Source organism: Paralichthys olivaceus, chromosome 13 (genome assembly GCF_024713975.1).
Source record: "Paralichthys olivaceus isolate ysfri-2021 chromosome 13, ASM2471397v2, whole genome shotgun sequence".
Taxonomy (NCBI): domain Eukaryota; kingdom Metazoa; phylum Chordata; class Actinopteri; order Pleuronectiformes; family Paralichthyidae; genus Paralichthys; species Paralichthys olivaceus.
Genome location: NC_091105.1, coordinates 10,349,488 through 10,368,910, shown reverse-complemented (window position 1 = coordinate 10,368,910; position 19,423 = coordinate 10,349,488). Strand labels below are relative to the sequence as shown.

The following is a 19,423-nucleotide window of genomic DNA, read 5'->3' as shown; positions in this document are numbered from 1 at the left end:
AGGTGACATCAGTAAATAAGTTTATACGTCTCAAAGGTCACATTTTATGATAATAGTTTGACAGCAAGAGAAAAGTTTAAAAAGGCTAGGTTTTAGTGCTTTTAAATATATGTATTTTTAAGCCATTTCCAAAAATTTTAAAGTGTTCTATTTATAGGTGTGCATCTAAGAATAAACAATAGAGGCACACATATCAAAGTATTTAATATCAATGTATAATATGTCCTTGTGTATTCTAGAAATACCCTGAAATAACAAGAAAATAGAAGTTTAAAATAGATATTCAAGAGTTTCATCATCTGAATAACAGAATTTACATATTTAAATCAATATTAAACCGAAAGAAAAAACAAGTGAGTTACTTTTACTTTAGGGGAAATGGGGAGATTGGTATATTTGATCTTTTCTTCAGGATAATCTTTTCGTATTTTGAAGAAGGGAGGATTTATATAATATACTATACTATATGATCTGGACTTGTTGAACACGTGCGGGACTCTCGGGAAATGACCGTCGCATGATGTGGTGACGGGAAACTTCTGCGTCCAACAGAAAAAGTCAGGAACCAATCGCAAACTAGCAGGTAATTAAAGCTAACACTTCAAGCTAACGTTAGCTTCAGCTAGAGTAAACCTTTAATACACGCATCAAACACGACGTATCAAGACGGTGTTAGCTACATGTCGCTCTGAGCGATTTACACTTTTAAACTGATTATTACAGGGAAGTTGGTCGCTTGACGTTAGCGAGGCTAGCTAGCAGGTGAATGCTAACACGTAGCTAGCTGTTAGCAGACGCTCCCACTTGTTGCTGCATGACAGTTGACGTCTTCAACTTTGTGTCACTCGTTTTGCTTCATCACAAGTGTGTGTGTGTGCGTGTTCATCGTCAGTGAAGTGTGTATTAGAAGAACAACACACCAGCAACTTGTTGCTTCGACCACAACACACCGGAGCTTCCTGTAGTAACAGCTGTTTACAGACGGAGGAGTTCAAACTCAGCTCTGTCAACACTTTGGATTAAATCAGGGTTACACGTTTTACTCTTATGTGTATTTATATGAGTGTGTTTTTGCTTGATAGGTGTTGAGCCTTGTGCCGGCAATGGGGGACATGAAGACCCCAGATTTTGATGATCTGCTGGCAGCTTTTGATATTCCTGACATTGATGCCAAAGAGGCCATCCAGTCAAGTCCAGAGGAGCAGCAGGATGAAATGGGGACCAACGATGAGGCTGGGTCTCCGTCATGCTTCCCCTGCTCTCCTGCCTCAGACTCAGACCGCCCTTTGGTCAGCGTCATTGTGAAGAACACAGTCCGGTCCGAGTCTGTTGAAGAGGAGGAGAAGTCTGAGGATGATAAAACAGACAATCTTTCAAGCTGTGACTCAGCCCCCCAGGTTCAGGTCAACTTCAACTCTAGTCCCAAACTGACAGCCGACGCTGCCATGGAGCCACAGATGGCCAACGGCTTTGAGGGATCTGTCTCCCGGGATCAGGGAGCGTGGTCCCTGCGTCCCCCCACACTGAATGATATAGAGGGAGACAGGGATAAAGGAGCGGAGGACGTACTGACCCATCATACCACTGATGTCATGAACAGTTTGAAGCCCCTGCTCTTTCCCCAGTCTCTGAGCAGTGCCGGTGCCTCCTCATCGACTCCACACTCCATCAGCCCTAAACAATCTCCACACTCTCCTCAGAGAGAAGAAGCTTGTCTCTTCAGTAACTCATCATCCTCCCCTTTAACACAAAACGGGAGTATTAAAGCGGGACTTAAGGATGTTATGCACTCAGATGATTATGAGTCAGAACCAGACTTGGGAAGTCCGCTGGTTATCCAAGAGAGCCCAGAGTCTCTTATCTCCTCCCCTCCCAAATTTAAACTGAGGTCTGAGTTACTCGGGACTCCTGCAATAACGTCTCGTGACATTTCCAAGCCTCCTCATCTCTCTGCAAAACCTAAACAGCTTCATGAGGATAAGGGGTGCCCTACTACCCCCAGGTTTCCCACTGCAGCTCCTCTGCTGCAGAGCCCTAAGGACTCCCTCTCGTCTGTCATCACAGGCTCTGCATCAGTTCAAGAAGAAAAATACCCAGAGCATGTGATTGATGAGAGGGACTCACCTGAGAGCCCACCGCCAAGCGAGACAGGTCTTATGGTCCCGAAAAGTAGCAGCAGCCCTGATTTGCCCAAAACACCAGGTCTAGTGGTGAACCACACAGACGCTCATCATAGAGAGGAACTTATGGATAGTGAGCCGAGCAGTGAGGACATGCCAGGTCGCACTGAGGAGCTGATTGAAAAGATGGCTGGAGATGGAGAAAAGTTAAATGAGGAGAACAGCGGGGCTTGCACATCATCTGAGGATACTGTGTCTGCTTGTGCTGCAGAGACTGAGTCATCCCCACTGCGTCCGCTCAAAGTTAAAATCAAAATGCGTACAGGAAGCATCACAAGAACTGTGACTGGGGTGCCACCCATGAGAAGAGTCACTTCCAGGGCGGTGGGCGTTTCAAAACCTTCACCAGAACGTCTTAACACAAAAACCAAGAGGGAGCTACCACAGCGATCTAAACCACCTGCAGTAGCAATGCCTCAGGATGCGTGTGCTGCAACACCTCCTGGTGCCAGTACGGGTAAACAGAAATCTGCAGTGGACACCAAACCTAAAGCTTCCCCCACAGCTGTCAGCATCACTAAAACTGCTGCCCTGCCCTCCGTCTCCTCCCCGAGAGTCGCCGCAGGTGGGATCAACCTGCGCAATCTGGGCCAGAAGACTCTCAACAGTGGAATGATTCTCACCACACCTTCACCTCTGACCTCTCAAAGTGGCAGCAGACCAGCATCCATAGTCAACAACACTGGGGCGATTATATCCAAGAGTCAGACCAACCTGGTTGAAGCATTCAACAAAATCCTCAACAACAAGAACCTGCTGCCCAGTTATAAACCAGACCTGAGCTTGCCTCTTCCAGCAGAGTGGGGCATTCCTCTTCCCGCGCAGGTGAGCAGCTTATATGTGTAGAGCTGCATCGATTTGTCAGTTAATCAGTTAATCGATCAACATAAACAGCTATATTGTTGGTTGATAAATTATTTCATTTCAATAATGTCAATCAGACAAGATTAAATATGTCACTTTGGGCCCAGGGAATGTTTTCTGAAATTCAAACAGACAAAAAAAAAATTGATAATCATCCAGTTTAATGGGTAAAAAATATCACAGGCCTAAATATTTAACCTGCAACAAGATATCTCTGCCACAGACCTACTACAGATTATTATTTATATCAAACTGTTTAACTTTGCATATAAAGTTGAGCTTCATATTAATAAGCATCTAAATGTTATCTTTTGATCCCTTGCAGGGATATCGTTGTTTGGAGTGTGGCGATGCCTTTGCCCTGGAGCAGAGTTTGGCCCGACACTATGACCGGCGCTCACTGAGGATTGAAGTGACTTGCAATCACTGTGCCAAGCGCTTGGCCTTCTTCAACAAGTGTAGTTTGCTTTTACACGCGAGAGAGCACAAGGAGAGAGGCCTGATCATGCAGTGTTCACACCTGGTCATGAAAACTGTAACTTTGGAGCAGATGATTGGTCAGCAGGAACCCACGGCAATAGGTAATTGAGAATTGTATCTGTCTTTGATTTAGCATTGTTTCTTTTTTAGGGGGAGGTTGGTGGTCTGATTCCACTGTGTGATTTTGTCTTGTTGTATCTTCCTCCTTGATTCCCCAGGTGGGCTCTCTCCGTCTCTCCTGTCGTCCACTTCAGCACAGTCATCATCCTCTTCAGGCGTTGTCCTAGCAAATACAACCTTACAGAAAGCAGTAACTAACAAAAAAGCAGAGGAGGTGCAGCACACGAGCAATAAATGTCCAGAGTGTCTGACTCAGTTTAGCAGCAAAGAAGAGGTGGCTGAGCACTTCCAAGAAATCAAGCCAGGACACACTACCGTAAGAGAGAGGGATAGAGTGCGTGTGTGAAGGAGATAAATTCCATTTATTTTCTCATAATGTGCAAAATGAGCTCTAACTAAATGTATTCCTTTGCTCTCTACCTTTTCCTCTGTTGCCCCACAGCCATGCTCTGAGTGTTCTCCTCCCATGTTGCTGCCCAACAGCTGCAGCGCAGCAGCCCATCAACGCATCCACCAAGGCTGCTCACCACATGTATGCCCAGAATGCGGGGGCACGGCCAAGCAGCCGCGATTTCAAACACATCTGGATGAGACCTGTTTGCATTTTGCCCGGCGTATTGGATACAGGTGCGACATCTGCTCCCATGGTTGTTGCATTAAACTGAAGTTTGCCGTGCTGTTTGTTCACCCATCTCTCTTGTCTCTGTCTTTTCACGTTTCTCTTTCTCTCTGTGCAGATGTTCCAGTTGCCAGGTGGTGTTTGGGGGGCTGAACTCAGTGAAGTCTCACATCCAACAGGCTCATTGCGACATGTTCCATAAATGCCCCAGTTGTCCCATGGCTTTCAAATCTGCCCCCAGCATCCAGAACCACATCACTGCCCAACATCCAACACTCACGGAAGGACCGGCAATGTACTGCATACACACACTTTCACACAGATTTAAAACATTGTCTTTTCACATGAAAATAGTTTCTTTCTCACAATGAATTGAGACGGTTTTTATTCTTTTACAGATTGATATATAAATGCGTCATGTGTGACACTGTCTTTACCCACAAACCCCTGCTCTACGTCCACTTTGACATGCATTTAATCAATCAGAAGGTGCATGTGTTCAAATGCCCTGAGTGCACCAAGCTATTTTCTCAAAGGAATTCCCTACTGGACCATTTCAAGGTATATCTTCATTTATGTACTTGATCAATATCTAATTATTTGTTTTTAGGCAAAAGAAAAGTCAGTCATACAACCCCTCTCCTTATGTTTATTTATTTTGTACCCTGACTCTGTTCCTCAGACCCACATTAAGACTCCCACGTTAAAACAAAAGCAGCCTTTACCTCCAGCTGCTTCCTCTCGTTCACAACCTGCGGTGAAATTAGAAAGCTCAGATGCAGAGGAATGGAAGGATGAAGATAAAGAAGAGAAGGTGAAGACAAAGAGGATGAAGACCCCTTCAGGGTGGAAGTGTTTTCCTTGCCATGCACACTACACTGACCGGGATGACTACATTATCCATATGGCTGAACAACATGGCAAGGTAACTTGACTGAATTAGTTTGTTTCTAAATGCATTTATTGGTTATTTGATGTCTTCATAGACAAGTATGTGCTTGTGTCGTGTAGAAACTTAAGAAGTTCCCCTGTAACAAATGCGAGAGTTCCTTCACCACAACTTCCAGCCTGAGACGTCACATCCGAGACAAACACAAAGTCATGAATCGAGGTTTCCGCTGCCAGTGAGTATCCCACATCCAGTATGAAACTGGTATCAAAGGGTTTGTTGTTCTGAACATTTGCTCAGCTGTTGCTCAAATCTAAAACTAACTCTATGTTGCTTATTGAAGTAAAACTCTCTGAACTAGTGATTGTAGTTCTATTCTTCATTAGAATATCAACACTGAGTACATCTATAAATGAGAGTGATAGAGAAGATATTAAGATTATAAAGGCAGCACCACTTCATCACTTTGAATTAAAACTAGAGCAAAATAAATTAGTCAGGATGATTAAATAGTTGGGGAGACCCAGACAACGTGGGTTGTCTATTCTTCTTCTTCAGTGGTTTAATATGTGCTGAATCAGGCTGAAATCGGCCTGAATTTCCTAAAGCTGAGCCGAGCTTTAGGAGTTGCAAAGACACACTTCAATCAGAAAGTCATGATTTGTTTATTTGTGCATGTAGGTTCTGTACTGAGGGTAAGAAAACGTTCAGCACTCGAGCTTTGCTGGAGAGGCACGTTCAGCTGAGACACAAGGACACTGTGAGCCAGGACACTCTGGTGGTAAGCCCGTTTCTTCTATCAAGTCAAACAACTAGAGCTTTTTACTGAGCTGTGATCAACATCATTTATTCTGATTTCTTCTGGTCACAGGGAGGCGGTGATGGGGCCGACAGCTCCTCAGAACAGGAGAGTAACTTGGGGGCTCGGCGTAGACGGAGAGGAGCTGTGAAGACGGAGCACAATGAGGAGTCCACAGATGGGATGACTCCTGTGAAGAAGTTGCGTTCCTCCTCCTCTGCACCTACTACACACTCGCTTCCTGACTCTGAATTCCGCTGTGCCCCGTGCGGCTTCGCCACAGATGACCAGACTTCATTCTTGGAGCACATCAGCCAGCACAAGAGAGCAGGGACAGAGGGAGGTGCTCTGCAGTGTCTACAGTGTGGCGCCTGCTTCACATCCACCTCCTCCTTATCACGCCATCGCTTCATCATCCACAAAATGAAAGATTCAAACACTGACAACCAGCAAGCCCTCGGCCTGCACCCAGCACCTTCCCCTGGTAACAGCAGGAACCATGATGATAAGAGTTCTATGGATTGCTCTGCACCACCGTCACCCTCCTCTCAGCCCTCTGGAGCTCAGAGGAAAGAAGAAGAGGACTCAATGGCCTGTAAGGTGTGTGGTAAACATTTTGAAAAGGTATCTGATCTGAATACACACTTCAGAACTCATGGTATGGCTTTTATCAACGCAAGGAACGCAGGAAAAACTACCTAAGATGGTAGATACGAGGGGAAGATCAGCATCGGTAGGTGATACATTTCCAAAATTCCTTTAATAAGTGTCGGTGAGTACACCCATGCACTAATGTAACCAAAGATTTAACAGGAGTGTTTATGTGAACAGATTGTAAAACAATCACGTCTTGAGTCTCACTGGTCGAGCGTCTGGCCTCAACCTTCTGACATTCAGGATCTAATGCTGCATCTCTATGTTCAGGAATGATACTAATGAGATCAGAGCTACTTCCCAGTCAGTGGACAGTTAGTCTGACTAGTTCACTGCTCTGACCATATTCACAGGTTGAAAGTAGAGAGCTGTGAATGTCCAAACCGAATCCTGCTGTGATGATGTCTGTGGCTTTAGAGAATGTTGATGGACATCAATGTACTGTGTCCGTTCCTGATTTTGAATATGTTCATCCTACTGAGGAGGAAGAATGTCGAATGCCAACCCAGGTGTTTTTCTGTCAAGTTGTTGTTTTAATATAGTTTTTGGTGAATAATTGTGTGGGATCTCAGTTTCTATCAAGTGTGTATACGTTATTGGCGGCCATTTTCTACAGCGTACAATAGCTGTGCCCCAATTCAGTGGCCACACAGTCCACAAAAGGGGCGGCCTTCGAGGGATGTGCAGACGGCTTCATGATCAGAGCGCAATGAATCCTGGGATAGCTTGGCCCGAGAATGATCCACCCATTGGAACTTTAGTTGCTCTGGAATGGAGGGACACGTGTAAATGAGCTTCTGAAATGGGACAGTCTTGTCGTGCCACTGTGACGCAATCGGTCTTCAAATGCATCGTCTGAATTGAGACACAGCTAATTGTTCCTTATATTCCCAACTTTAAAGGCAGCCATTGGCTTCCATGTGTTTTATTGTTTGAGATATGTGAGACAGGCAATCAAGTTGGGAGAATTTTGTACTCTCGAGAATGTAATTTAAGATACAACTTAATTAGTCCCACTCAGACTTCGGAGACTTTTACTTTTGAAAACAGATTTGCTCCATCACTGTCGTCACTGTCTGTAGAGGCCATTAGATGTACAGTATGTCTGTATGGTTAATAATAGACTCATACCTGTTGCTAATAAATGTTGACTGTCAAGTGCTGAGTAGGGGTTCAAATCCCTGCACATTTTATATGCATATTGTACTGAGGTGAAGGTGGACCAATAACTTTCTGCAAGAAAATCATTTTATCTAAAAACAATATCATGATTCAGAAAATGGTCAGCAATAAGTGTACACACTTGGTAGTTATTTTCCTAAAACTTTGAAAATAATTGAAATTAATATTCAATACTTTTAAAAATGAAATGTTCTGTATTTACACCAGATTAACTGAATCATTCCTTCTCTATGAGCAAGAGATGGAAGTAAAATTATGTTTTTTGGCTTCTTGGTATTCGGACATTTTTCTAAAGCTTTTTTATGAGATTACAGTAAAAAAGTGTGTAGTGAGTGCAATTATGCTTGTTAATTATGCTTTTCTAAGAACATGAGGACATGTTGAACTTTGTATTTGTTGAGTTGAGTTTTGAGTTAAGCTGTGGTAGAGGAACTGGATATCATCAGATCCAGTCGTGTTATTGGTGGTCAGGTATCAACTCAGAGTCCACATCAACACAGAAACACAGACTGAATTTCACAACTGTTTAACTAAACTGTGTCATGATACAAAAGGTTCAGTAGAGCTGTTGTGTTACGTTGTGAATGCTTTAAAGATTTTGTGTGCCGTGTTTTGATTTCTTTGTCTAGAAGCACCTTGTTTTGTTTTTTTGCGGTTTTATGTCTTGAAAGCTGCTGGTTCACTGAAACTTCTCAGACCACAGAATCTATAAGCCTGAGCTAATATCCATACATCGACATCACTGAGGCCTAAAAATACTGTACTGTAGTCGTCAGCGACCTGTGAGCTCTTTCTCAGGAGATCATCCAGTGCTTTAAAACACACTGTCCTGTTAAACTTTCTCAATTTTTGCATTGACAAGACAATTTCTAACCAAATGTTTATTAAAAATGAATAAAAACTGGCACGGGGTCTTTTTTTAAACTTTTTTCTGACGACATCATTTCATCAGTGTGTAAATAATATTTATTTGAATCATTTATTATTCTCCATTTTGTCAGCACAGAATCAAATATATTCCAATTGTGAGATCTTAAGACATCCCTTATAGATTGACAAACATTAAATATTTCTCTTTAATCTATTTATATATACTTTATCATAAATAAATAAACGTAGAATATATAAAATTGATTCAAAAACCTTTCTAATAAAGATTCCTTACAAGTCCTACCAGGTTATTTGATTATGTTGTGTTCAGTGAATTATCTCATAATCTGCAAAAAACATGTCTTCCCAAATGAGATTAACCTGAAGATTTACATGGTGTCACCATTGATCTACAGTAAAATAATTTGACAGTATTATATAGTAGAAATAACAGAAACTATGGCAGTGTGTCTAATTGAAGCAGCTGCAGGTTTTTCTTTTGGATGCGGTGACTCAGGTCTCACAGCAGCAGGAGGCCAATGAGGAAAAACAGAAGAGGCTTCATGAAAGCGGAGATCCCCTCCACACTCAGCGATGGAGCTCCTGGATAAAAGAGTGATACGAGGATTTCATTTTTTAATTTGTAACAACCTTTAAAAACCAGGAAGACACTTTACATACTGTGAATAGTGGTGTCTTACATTTGTTAATATTGGAATGTTTCTGTGTTGTGTGTGTGCTTTTCTCTTCTCTTCTTAAAAGGGAAAGAAGGGGTTTCATATACTGTGCTTGTCATGTGACACTATTTGACTCAAAAAGATGTTGCCTTTCACTGCCAATGAAATCTGATTAAATTGCACCAGTTCAGTTCAGATAAAGACAATTTTTGCGTTTGAAAACCAAATCCTTCACTTCTACTCCTGTGAAAATGACAGTTAATGGTTTGAGATTTGGAGTTCTGCTCTATGTTTGACATAAATAGTGTGGTTTCTCATAGTAAGTAGCTGGTTGATAAAATCAGTTTCCAGTGCCTTTATAATAAATTATAACTAATATTTTTTTTTTGTTAACATGAAACTAAGATTTATAGGTTTTAACAAACCAGGTTTCCACAGCCGGTATTAAGAATCGTCTGAACAATATGTGAATTTACAGCATTGTACACGTGTCCTCTTACCTGATTCGCCAGTGTTTGGTTTTTGCTCCTGAGACCCAGTCTCTGCTCTTTGGAGAGCAGCACGTTGCTCGTCCCCCAGAGCTTCTTGCTGCTCAGTGGTCACCATCGCAGCGTTGTCAGGACCAAGAGCCTCGAGCTGAGTAACGGAGAGTGCCTGGAGGGAAAACCAGGAAGTGACACACAAATCAGACACCTAGGAAAAGCAGTTAAGTAAAACAAAAATGTGTTATTACTCAAGTAATTTAAATCTTATTCAAATAAAAACACTGAAGTGTTTTAGCTAAATGTAATCAACAAAAGTAACTACTCACTGTGTCAAAGAGTGCCTGTGTAGGTATATCATTGATGTACATGCAGTATATTGTTTTATAATTAAAGTAATATATTTATTTGTATGGTGCTTCTCAAGGAAACTCAAAGACCTTTTGTAAAGTTAGAAAAAGAAGATCCTAAAAATGAGCAGCATAAAGTATTGGTAAGACAAGATAATAAAAAGGTTTTCAATGGCAGGTTGCATCCATTCTGAAAAAGGTAAAAATTCGTTAAAGAAGTCAACTTGCTTTAAAATTGTAAATTAGTACAGTACTTTATTTAAAAACACTTTAACCCACTGCTGAATTTGTCTTTCAGCTGAAAGTCGATGGACAAACAGAATAAAGGTCGTAAAAAAGTTACTTACAGCAAAGTTGTCAGCTGGTATGAGCGGGATGGCAGTTTTGCTGAGAAATGGACAAACAGATTCTTTCAAAGAAGCCAACTCAGTTCTGTCCAACCCAGCTGAGGGAGAGAGAAACGACAGGGTCAGTAAGTATAGTACTGACGTAGTTTAGAGGAATATCACAGTGGAGCTTGGTTTCCTGCAGAGAAAACACAGAAACACAAGAAGTGACCTCACCAATGATGTTGCCCAAGTCGGACACATGTGCTTCAGTCCAGATGCTCGGGTCCCCGAACGCTGACACAGCAAGACTTTTCAAGTGCTGTGCCACCTGATAAGGGCACCGAATATCCCCCATCGAGCCGACGGCGTCCCTGTGACACACATGAGTTTGAGATAACTCTCTCACTTTTGATGGTAAAAGTATATTTGTTACAGAACTTTTTAGTATTGGTTAGTACTGCTAAGAATAAAACACTGAGACTAGAGATTAAAAATATGTAGGAGAGGCAACGACAATCTTGCATTGATAGTTGATGTTAAAGCAACACTATGTAGCTTCTACTGACAGCGCCCTCTGCAGCCTAACGTGGTGAATAATTCTGTTGGGCTCCTAGTCTGAGATATTTCTAACAAAGCCTGTGAAGGTGAGGAGTGGGAATGAAAACTGCACCATTCTTCTAAATCCATGTTAGCCAACATCAAACTCATTTTGAAGCTGCTATTTTAAAGTAGACATGTTGCATTATATTGCTTTAAGTGAAGTTACACTGGATGAGCTGAAGACACCATTTTACACTGTTTTTTTCATACCTGCTGTGCTTTGTATTTAAACTGGAATATTTGGTGGAATTATGAACAATCTATCAGTAGTGGTTTTGTCAGTTGGCATGACTGAATGAATTTGGTTAAACTAATTTTAGAATATGAAAAGTGTGACTGTGATTTAAATAAATCTGTATGTTGCACAAACTTGAAGGCTTCCTTGTTGAGCTGTCTGATCTCGCTCTGGTTGAGGCCACAGATGAACTGGTTCAGCATGACCATCTCTGCAGCTCCCAGCCCCTGTGCCGTCAGGTTGTTATATTTAGCAACACCCATCCACACTGACTGCATCTATTGAGAGAGGTCCTCATGATTAGGCAACTTCACGAGCGTCATCAGTGTAACAGCATGTGAAGCTGCTTCTGTAGTTCACCTGTGACTCCATCCAGCTACAGTCAGCGATGTCCTCCATAGCATCCAGAGAGAGGGGGAGTGTCTTCAGGTCTGTGTTCGAGAAGCCCCGGGTTATACATCCCATCTGCATCACCACACTCTCAGTTATCTGAGACACCTGGCCAAAGACCTGCAGACACACAAAAATACACATTCAAACATTCAGAAACATTAGTTTCAAAAGACTCTCTGCACCCAGTTCAGTGAGACAATGTCAATAACTTTACTTTCTAGCTCTTGGTCAAAAAATAAAGTGGAGAGAATGTTTGGGATCCACTTTTCTATGTTTGCCAAATGTTGGATGAGAAATTTTTATTGTTTGTTGTTTTTGTTTTATTTACATTTGAGCTTTTAAATAGTACATCACTATAAGTTATTTGTGTACGTTCTTATCGTGGCATGTTCATTTTATAATTATATTATATAAGATGTCATGTCATCCATCTTTATCTTCTTCCTGTGATTTTTGTGATCAGATAAGTTGAACCATTACATTCATTAAGATAATAGTAGATATTGAGGGTCATTTTAAATATTTTACCTCAGTTGCTTTTTTTTGGAGCATTTTCAATTGGTCTGCACTGTAGTCAGTGATGCGACCAAGTATTTCTACTGTAGAGATGAATATTTCCGTGGACATCTTGTCCATCTGTTCAGGCGTCCAAAAGACATTGTCCGCACCCAACTCTTCAATAAACGTTATTGTGGGTGCGTCTGCGTCAGCTGAGAGAAACAGAACATGTCAGAAATAGAAGGTACAGAACAGAATCATGAATGGAAAAATGAACAGCTCACACAAGATGTCTCTTCCTCACCTGCTCTCTTTCTACGTTCAGCATTTGATGGAGGGGTGATGGTGAGATAAAATAATTTCTTTTTCAGGGCATCTGAGATGTAGGAGAGACGTGACTTCAGGAAATAGAGAACGTCCTTCATCCAGGGCTAAAAGAGACGGAGAGAAAGTGGGGGAGGGGGGGGGGGGGCATTACCATGAAGAATACATGCATGAATAAAGACATAGAGCAGAAACTCCCCTCTTCATTTTGAGTGACTGTTGGTTTATTGATGAAAATGTGGAATATGATAACACAGGAGACCAAAAAAGATTGAAAACCTTATTGGGCAGAGCAGATGTGGCATTGTCATCCAAAAGTAGGAGAGGACCCAGTACTTCCATAGTCTCTGCGGACCAATCAGATGGATCCCTGAAGAAGATTAAAAAGATGCATCACACTTCCTGTCTGTTTCTCTGTAGTAACTCCAGTGCCCACAGGGAGAACGTCCTACTTAAAAGTCTGGATGAGCAGCTGTATTAGATCTGCCCTGTTGCGTTGAGGAATATGTGGGCAGGTGGCCATGGCCCGCAGGCTGGAGCGCGTGACATTAGGGTTCATGAGGCGCAGTTGGGAAGCAGACAGCTCACACAACAGCTGACCAAGCCTGGACACATCCTCAGTGGTCAGTTCGGACAAATCCTTGCCCTGTGAATATATAGAAAACGTCTCAAACAGGTGTAGCATGTGTGCAGCCACTGGACTTAATGTGTGATACCGGTGGTTTGATGTTTATATTAAATTATTTCACAATCAATACCATTAAGAGATTTTGGGCTGAAATGCTAAACTCTCCACCACCACCACCATCGAAGCACTAAATGTATGCATCCCCGTGCGTACTTTGGAGAGGCAGCGCAGCGCCCTCTGCAGGAGTGCAGGGCGAGACGGGGCCTGAACAGGTAATGAGCTCAGGTTGGCCACTTCCATCTTGTCGAGGAAGACAGGACACGCCGAGTCAGGCAAGTCCTTCACCTTGGCAGGCCTGGGACAGTGGAAATGAGATTTCAGACTGTGACACTTTATTGTAGAGGATCAGGAAAATCGAAATGAGACATGAAAATTGAAGAGCGTCTGTTTACGGTAGGTGAAGAAGCAAGAGCGTAGGAATGTTATCCAGCTCATCCTCTGAGATGGTTTTGAAATAATCAGCTCTCTCTTTCTCCAAAGTTGAAAAAAGCTTTCGGGACGCACATATCGCCTGAAAACACATTTGTTATCATTAGGTTTGAATTCACAGATGACTATATGTGTATGTGTGAGTATATGTATATATACCTGCACTTTGGAGAGCCACTGTGGAGTCTCAGTTATGGCCTGAGTCATGTCCAGTGTGTCTCTGTCTGCAACCTTTCCAATCATCTTGCAGGTCACACCCTGGAGGACTGAACGCAGCCTCCTGTTGAATAGAAAATTCACATACAGCAACAAGAATATGCAGATAATGGAAGACAACTGTCAATATACACTGTTTATAATAAGTCTGTATCAAAGATGGATAATAATATAATAATAATAATCTAAGTTATTTTAGGAGCTCAAGGATGCTACTGTCTTTATTCAATGACACGTGAGGTAAATCTCTTACTGTATATCTTACCTGTAGTTTAACTGATTTTCGTCATGCATCCTTTTTGCCAGGTATGCTGCCTGAAGAGAAGACAATGAAGGGGCAAACATGGCACCGGTTGTTTATGAATCTCATAACAGAATTAACTTTAAAAGCCTTGTTCAACAATTAAATGATAAATTCATGGATGATTATGAAAACAAAAAGAGCATGCAGCTACCTGTGACTGACTCCAGTTTTTTTTCTCCACTTGGTCCCAAAAAGTGCTGTTTGTTTTCCTCAGGTCGTTTAGAGACATAACCTGGAGCAAAGGCCCAGGCAGCTTCTGCAACAGCTCCGAGGGATCCGCATCCTTACGCAGCTGCAGAGAAACATTGAACTCTCTCAGAGATTATGTTTACACTATCAATTATATCACAGATAACACACATCATTTTTCATTCAAAATTATCTGATGCTTTCTTTGGATTAAAAAAAAGATATAATCTGTCATTCTCTCGGATTTGCTCAGTTGTTAGCCTCTTTTTCCGGTTTCTCTCTCCTCACTCACCCCCAGCAGCATGGCCTTCAGCTGCCCCCTCCTCATCCTCTTTGAGATGTTCCTCAGAGCATCTGGATCATCCAGGATCTCCCGGGGTCTGATGCGCTTGAGCACGCAGCTCGGCAAACCTTCTGCAACTGACTGGAGGGCGATCAGCTCCTCAGATGTAACCTCTTTACACTAAAGTCAAGCAGAATGAGACAAGTATCAGAGGAGAGGAAGAAGACGAGACAAGTTGCCAACCCTGCATGCTCACCTTTTTCCCCCCCAGGTATGCCATGACCAGAGCCTTCAGCTGGCTTTTCGACCATGGGACATTGGGCCTCACATTTTTGAGGACGGCTTTGAGATCGGTGTCAGGGAGTGCGAACAGTTGTGTGGGAGACAACAATGTTACGCTACTGCCCAGCTCGAGTACTGATTGAGCAGAGGTGGAATTTGACATCACAGACTGGACAAGGCGCTTCCTCAGCTTCAGTTAGGATGGATTAAAACACAAAGCATCAAAGAGAAAGATTCATGAGATGTGTAACTTCAGTCCTGGCTGAAGAGAGACATTTGTGCAAGAATGATCAAGTCAGTGATACCGTTCTGACTCCAGGGTTGTCGCAGTTGTCAAGCTGAGAGAGGAGTTTCCTGCTGAGGTCAGGAGGCAAGTCTGGAGCATCATAATAACAAGCCAGTGTGCCGAGCCTGTGGACGGTCAAAGGACTGAATGCTTTTTTCTTTTACAATGAGTGAATGACTGTGGTGATGCTCTTTTTCTGTAGTTGGTACATCTAAGAGTTTTCCTCCCTAAACAGAATCAATAACGGAGCAACAATTATCTGATATTTGTGGCACACAGTCAATATCAGTGACGCTGGAAGTCAGTCTGAGTTAGGTGTGCTCAGAAAAAGCTTGTATTGTATTCAGTGCAGTGCTGGAGCAAAAAGCATGATTTCATAATAATTTAATTGGCCAGCAACATTGTATACACTGTAGACTCTAAACAACTCAGACATCAGAGTAAGTTTGTTTGTTCTCCTCTGATTTCTGAGGAAACTACATGACAAGTGGAAATCTGAAAATCCCTAATTCCTTCTGTGCATCAGGCCACATCTTCAACATCCTGATAAGAAGAATACACACTTGTCTGCATGTTCAGCCAACTCCTTCTTTCCACTGTAGCACTCCTGAATCCTTTTGAGAAACGTCTTGCTCAGACTGGGGTTCATCTTGCTCACGCTACTCAAGTTGGATTTGAACCAGGCCGACTGGAAAAATTCACACAGCTAGAGGAGAAAAAGCGAAAGGTCAGGGACCAACATAAAATCTCTTTATCTGGTACCTCCAGTTTCACAGGCTCTTTATCATCCATTGCACCTCACCTTGTCTCTGGGAGAAGAATCCACATCTTGTGGAGTTAGGCGGGAGAGGTAAGGCCCAATAGTTTTCATCGCTTTCAAGTTCAGCCATTTGAGTGAACGGTTGCAGCGTTCCATAGATTCTACAAAATAAATCATTGTTGTTCAATCACATGATTTTGCATCAGAGAAGATACTTTTTGCTTTTATGGCTCGGACTCTCCTAGCTTTTCTCTTCTCTCTAATTAACTTATAGACACACAAGTAAATAAATGAACAAGTAAATGTAAATGTTGAAATAGATAAATACATGTAGAAATACAGAAGTAGCCATTTCCGTTACAAACTGAATTAGGTTTTAGATTTATTTATTTTCTATTTATTTATACTAATGTAATTATTATTGTTTACTGACCTGATGGCTTTGACTCCTCTCCTGAGTCAGATGGCGGCATCATTGTGCAGTTGAAATACTTCTGAGTGATCTGCTCTTTTACCCATTTTACCACACAAGCTCTTTGCTGGTCAGACATGGTGTCGTGCATGTCCCGCATCATGTTCATGCTGGAACCAACAGCAGTAGAATTTTCAGGAAAGTTGCTGAGAGAGAGCAAAGTAGGTCACACTATCAAATCATACTCACATCTTCTCCATGTATTGAGCCTTCACTTCAGGAGGAAGGTTCAATCTGGACGGAGGCATATCTTGCAGTGCAGGTTTGGCAGCCCACAGCATTGCATCATAGTCGTCTGAGTCCATGTTGTTTTCACCTGGCGTGGTCAGAGTCGTCCAGGACATGGGGGCCACAACTGCTTGGATGTAACATGCATATGCTCCCTGTGGACAGATGTCAGGAATGATTACACTACCAGAGAGCAATGTTCATTTGTAAATGGATCTGTTTGGTTGTTGTTGTTAAGATCTTGGCATTAGTGCACTGACAGAGGAGTTCCTCATCAGTCTGATCATTTGTCGAAGTTTGGTGCAATTCCACATCTTGTTTGACTAAAAAAAAACAGAGAAAGGAGACAACGTGAATATAAACAAATAAAAAGGAATAAAAGAACATGTTAGATATTAAGATCATTGTTTGAATCCTGAAATTATTCAGTGACTAACTTTTGACCTATGTATTAAGAAAATGTTTCAAGGATTGTTTTTTTTAAAAATAAATAATGTATAAATGAGGTTTAAGTGCAAAACCTTGTGAGTGAGTGTGTGTGGATGACTGTTGGTGTATGTGTGCCTGCGTCTTCACACCGTTTCATCTGAGTCAGCCATGATGACACTGTCTACTGAATCTTTGCTTGTGTCGCCTGTGGCTAAATTCAGAGCATCAAGAAGCGTGGACAGGCTGGAACTGGACAAGTCCTGGTTTCTTTCCTTCACAGGCAAATCACTGAGAATGGAGACAGGAAGTGGGTGAGTGGAGCTGGTGATGAAGATGAGCCGTGTTTCATTTGTTTCTTCATCTAAATGTTTGATTAACTGGACAAATTCAAACAAGACTGTGCTGTTTTTCAGCAGCACTTTGCTTCATTGTCACATGCATCCTTCAACCGTCTTCAGGTGGAGCTGAGGACCTGGCTCAGACGTATCTTGACCTCACGTATTCTCAACTTGAAGCAAATAAATCTCCTCAGAAACAAAAACAAGTGTTACGGATCACATCATATCAGTTTGCTTTAAAATGGACAATTGGACAATTGGAGGGATAAACAAGGAAACTCTCTTCAGGAAATCAACCAAACCCACAAGAGAGAAACACACATGCAAATACAGAGTTACCTGTAATTGAAAATGGAGTTGTGCTGCATCATAGGCATCTGGTATCCTGTAACACAGCAACCAAGCACAGTTAAAACACGTCAGGACTGGACTGAATAATTCACATGTTAGTGAGTCATGTGCATTCATCATGCATGAAAACATGGCCCTCACATGCACAATGACACACACACACACACACGCACACACAAACACACCATCTGGACGGGGATTAGGTTTTGGACAGTGAGTTGACGCCCCCAACACAAACACACATACAACTAACTTCAAGTGTTCTCACCCATGTTCTGGCACTTCATCATCTGATTACAAAACAGAGCAGATAAGGTTTTAAAAACCATTGAATGTGGTTAGATTTAAAACAAATGATGAAGATTCCTGGAGTTTCTATAGACATTCGAATGACTCACCAGTTTTTTGGCCATGTCCTTGAAGTCAGGTTTTCCAGGCACCATAGATGCAGGCTTTGCTGAGGACGTAGATGTTCAAACACATAAATAGCATGGATGACAATTATAAATGGACAATAACTTTGTGTGAGGTCGTTGCCGCTTACCCAAGGCTGCACCAGCTACAGTGAGTAGCAGGAGAAATGTTCTTCCCTTTGAGGCCATGGTGAGAAGTCCTCACTGGCTTTCTGTTAAAATATGATTGAAACTGTCCATCACATTTTACAAGTAAGTTTCTCCCAGGTTAGCTTAATATTTTTTCTTCGTGGGTTTAATTTCCCACAACATAAAAAGTTACAGTGAGTCAGGTTTTTGTTATCAAGTCTCCAGTTCCTATGGAACCTGTCTCCATGTGAACCACATCTGTCTGCCATACACTCTTCCTCTAAGGACCTGTGATCATACCGCCTTAGTTACCATTCGTGTTACCCATGCGATGGGAGACTCTGTGGACTTGGAGGTTAACATCCTGTGACAAACAGGTTTGCAAATGTACATGATGTACCCGGGAAAAACAACTTCTCAGGACAAACAGCTTTGAATTACAAATCACTTAAATCATTTGCATGTAGGTAATTTTTAATCATCCAGTTGATTTGCTTTCTATTAATTTGACTTCTCATTTAAATATGCCCAAAGATTACGAACAATGGAGTAAGAAATAAGAATATTAGACTTGTAATGACCCATTTAAGTTATATGTATTTTCCAGAGACCCTTTATCTCTTTTAAATTGAATCAAGATTTTAATGCATAATAATAAAAATATATTTTCTGATTGTAAATAACACCACAGGGAATCATCACTAAGGAAAAAATGATTATTCAACATTAAGTATAAAGTATGAAAGTATACAAAATGCACATATATAGCCTAGTGTATGTGTCTTATATGCAGGTTTTAACAAGGTTTCAAGAATCAATAAACATCACAAAGACTGAAAAAGAAATAACTTTCTGATTTATGTGATAGTTAGGTTTTACTCACAGAATCTGCGACAGGTCCCTGGTAGATTTAAAAAAATCCACAAACAATTTAATCAAAAAAGAAACAGAACACAGATGAGTGGAGGATGGACGTCCTCTCCCTCTGCCTCTCAGTCACGTCTGATGAGAGATGGGTTGTTATTCGACCTCCACTGAGTCAAAGCAGGGCATGGTATATAATGACAAGGTGTGTTTGTGT

The 19,423-nt window shown here is 41.8% G+C and overlaps 2 protein-coding genes across 2 annotated transcripts; one reads left to right on the top strand and one right to left on the bottom strand.

Moving 5' to 3' along the window:
• Positions 1 to 367: 367 nt before the first annotated feature.
• On the top strand, positions 368 to 8,691 carry znf687a (zinc finger protein 687a). Its single transcript, XM_020093495.2, has 11 exons — positions 368 to 583; positions 1,083 to 3,005; positions 3,370 to 3,625; positions 3,743 to 3,960; positions 4,087 to 4,271; positions 4,382 to 4,558; positions 4,662 to 4,824; positions 4,946 to 5,188; positions 5,275 to 5,387; positions 5,834 to 5,933; positions 6,024 to 8,691. The coding sequence occupies exons 2-11, from the start codon at positions 1,104 to 1,106 to the stop codon at positions 6,651 to 6,653; spliced, it is 3,987 nt and encodes a 1,328-aa protein (XP_019949054.2). The 5' UTR covers positions 368 to 583; positions 1,083 to 1,103; the 3' UTR covers positions 6,654 to 8,691.
• Positions 6,692 to 19,381, bottom strand: otoa (otoancorin). The gene is made up of 29 exons (XM_069537991.1): positions 19,226 to 19,381; positions 18,345 to 18,425; positions 18,199 to 18,257; positions 18,069 to 18,090; positions 17,789 to 17,834; positions 17,261 to 17,399; positions 16,943 to 17,005; positions 16,644 to 16,837; positions 16,416 to 16,564; positions 16,025 to 16,143; positions 15,786 to 15,928; positions 15,242 to 15,347; positions 14,911 to 15,126; positions 14,664 to 14,834; positions 14,334 to 14,474; positions 14,144 to 14,193; positions 13,822 to 13,942; positions 13,626 to 13,744; positions 13,387 to 13,528; positions 12,998 to 13,191; positions 12,825 to 12,915; positions 12,526 to 12,652; positions 12,252 to 12,433; positions 11,691 to 11,840; positions 11,466 to 11,608; positions 10,730 to 10,866; positions 10,514 to 10,611; positions 9,835 to 9,988; positions 6,692 to 9,260 (listed from the first exon to the last, which is right to left on the bottom strand). Exons 2-29 carry the CDS (start codon positions 18,400 to 18,402, stop codon positions 9,178 to 9,180), a joined length of 3,417 nt encoding a protein of 1,138 aa, XP_069394092.1. The 5' UTR covers positions 18,403 to 18,425; positions 19,226 to 19,381; the 3' UTR covers positions 6,692 to 9,177.
• Between the last annotated feature and the right edge of the window lie 42 nt (positions 19,382 to 19,423).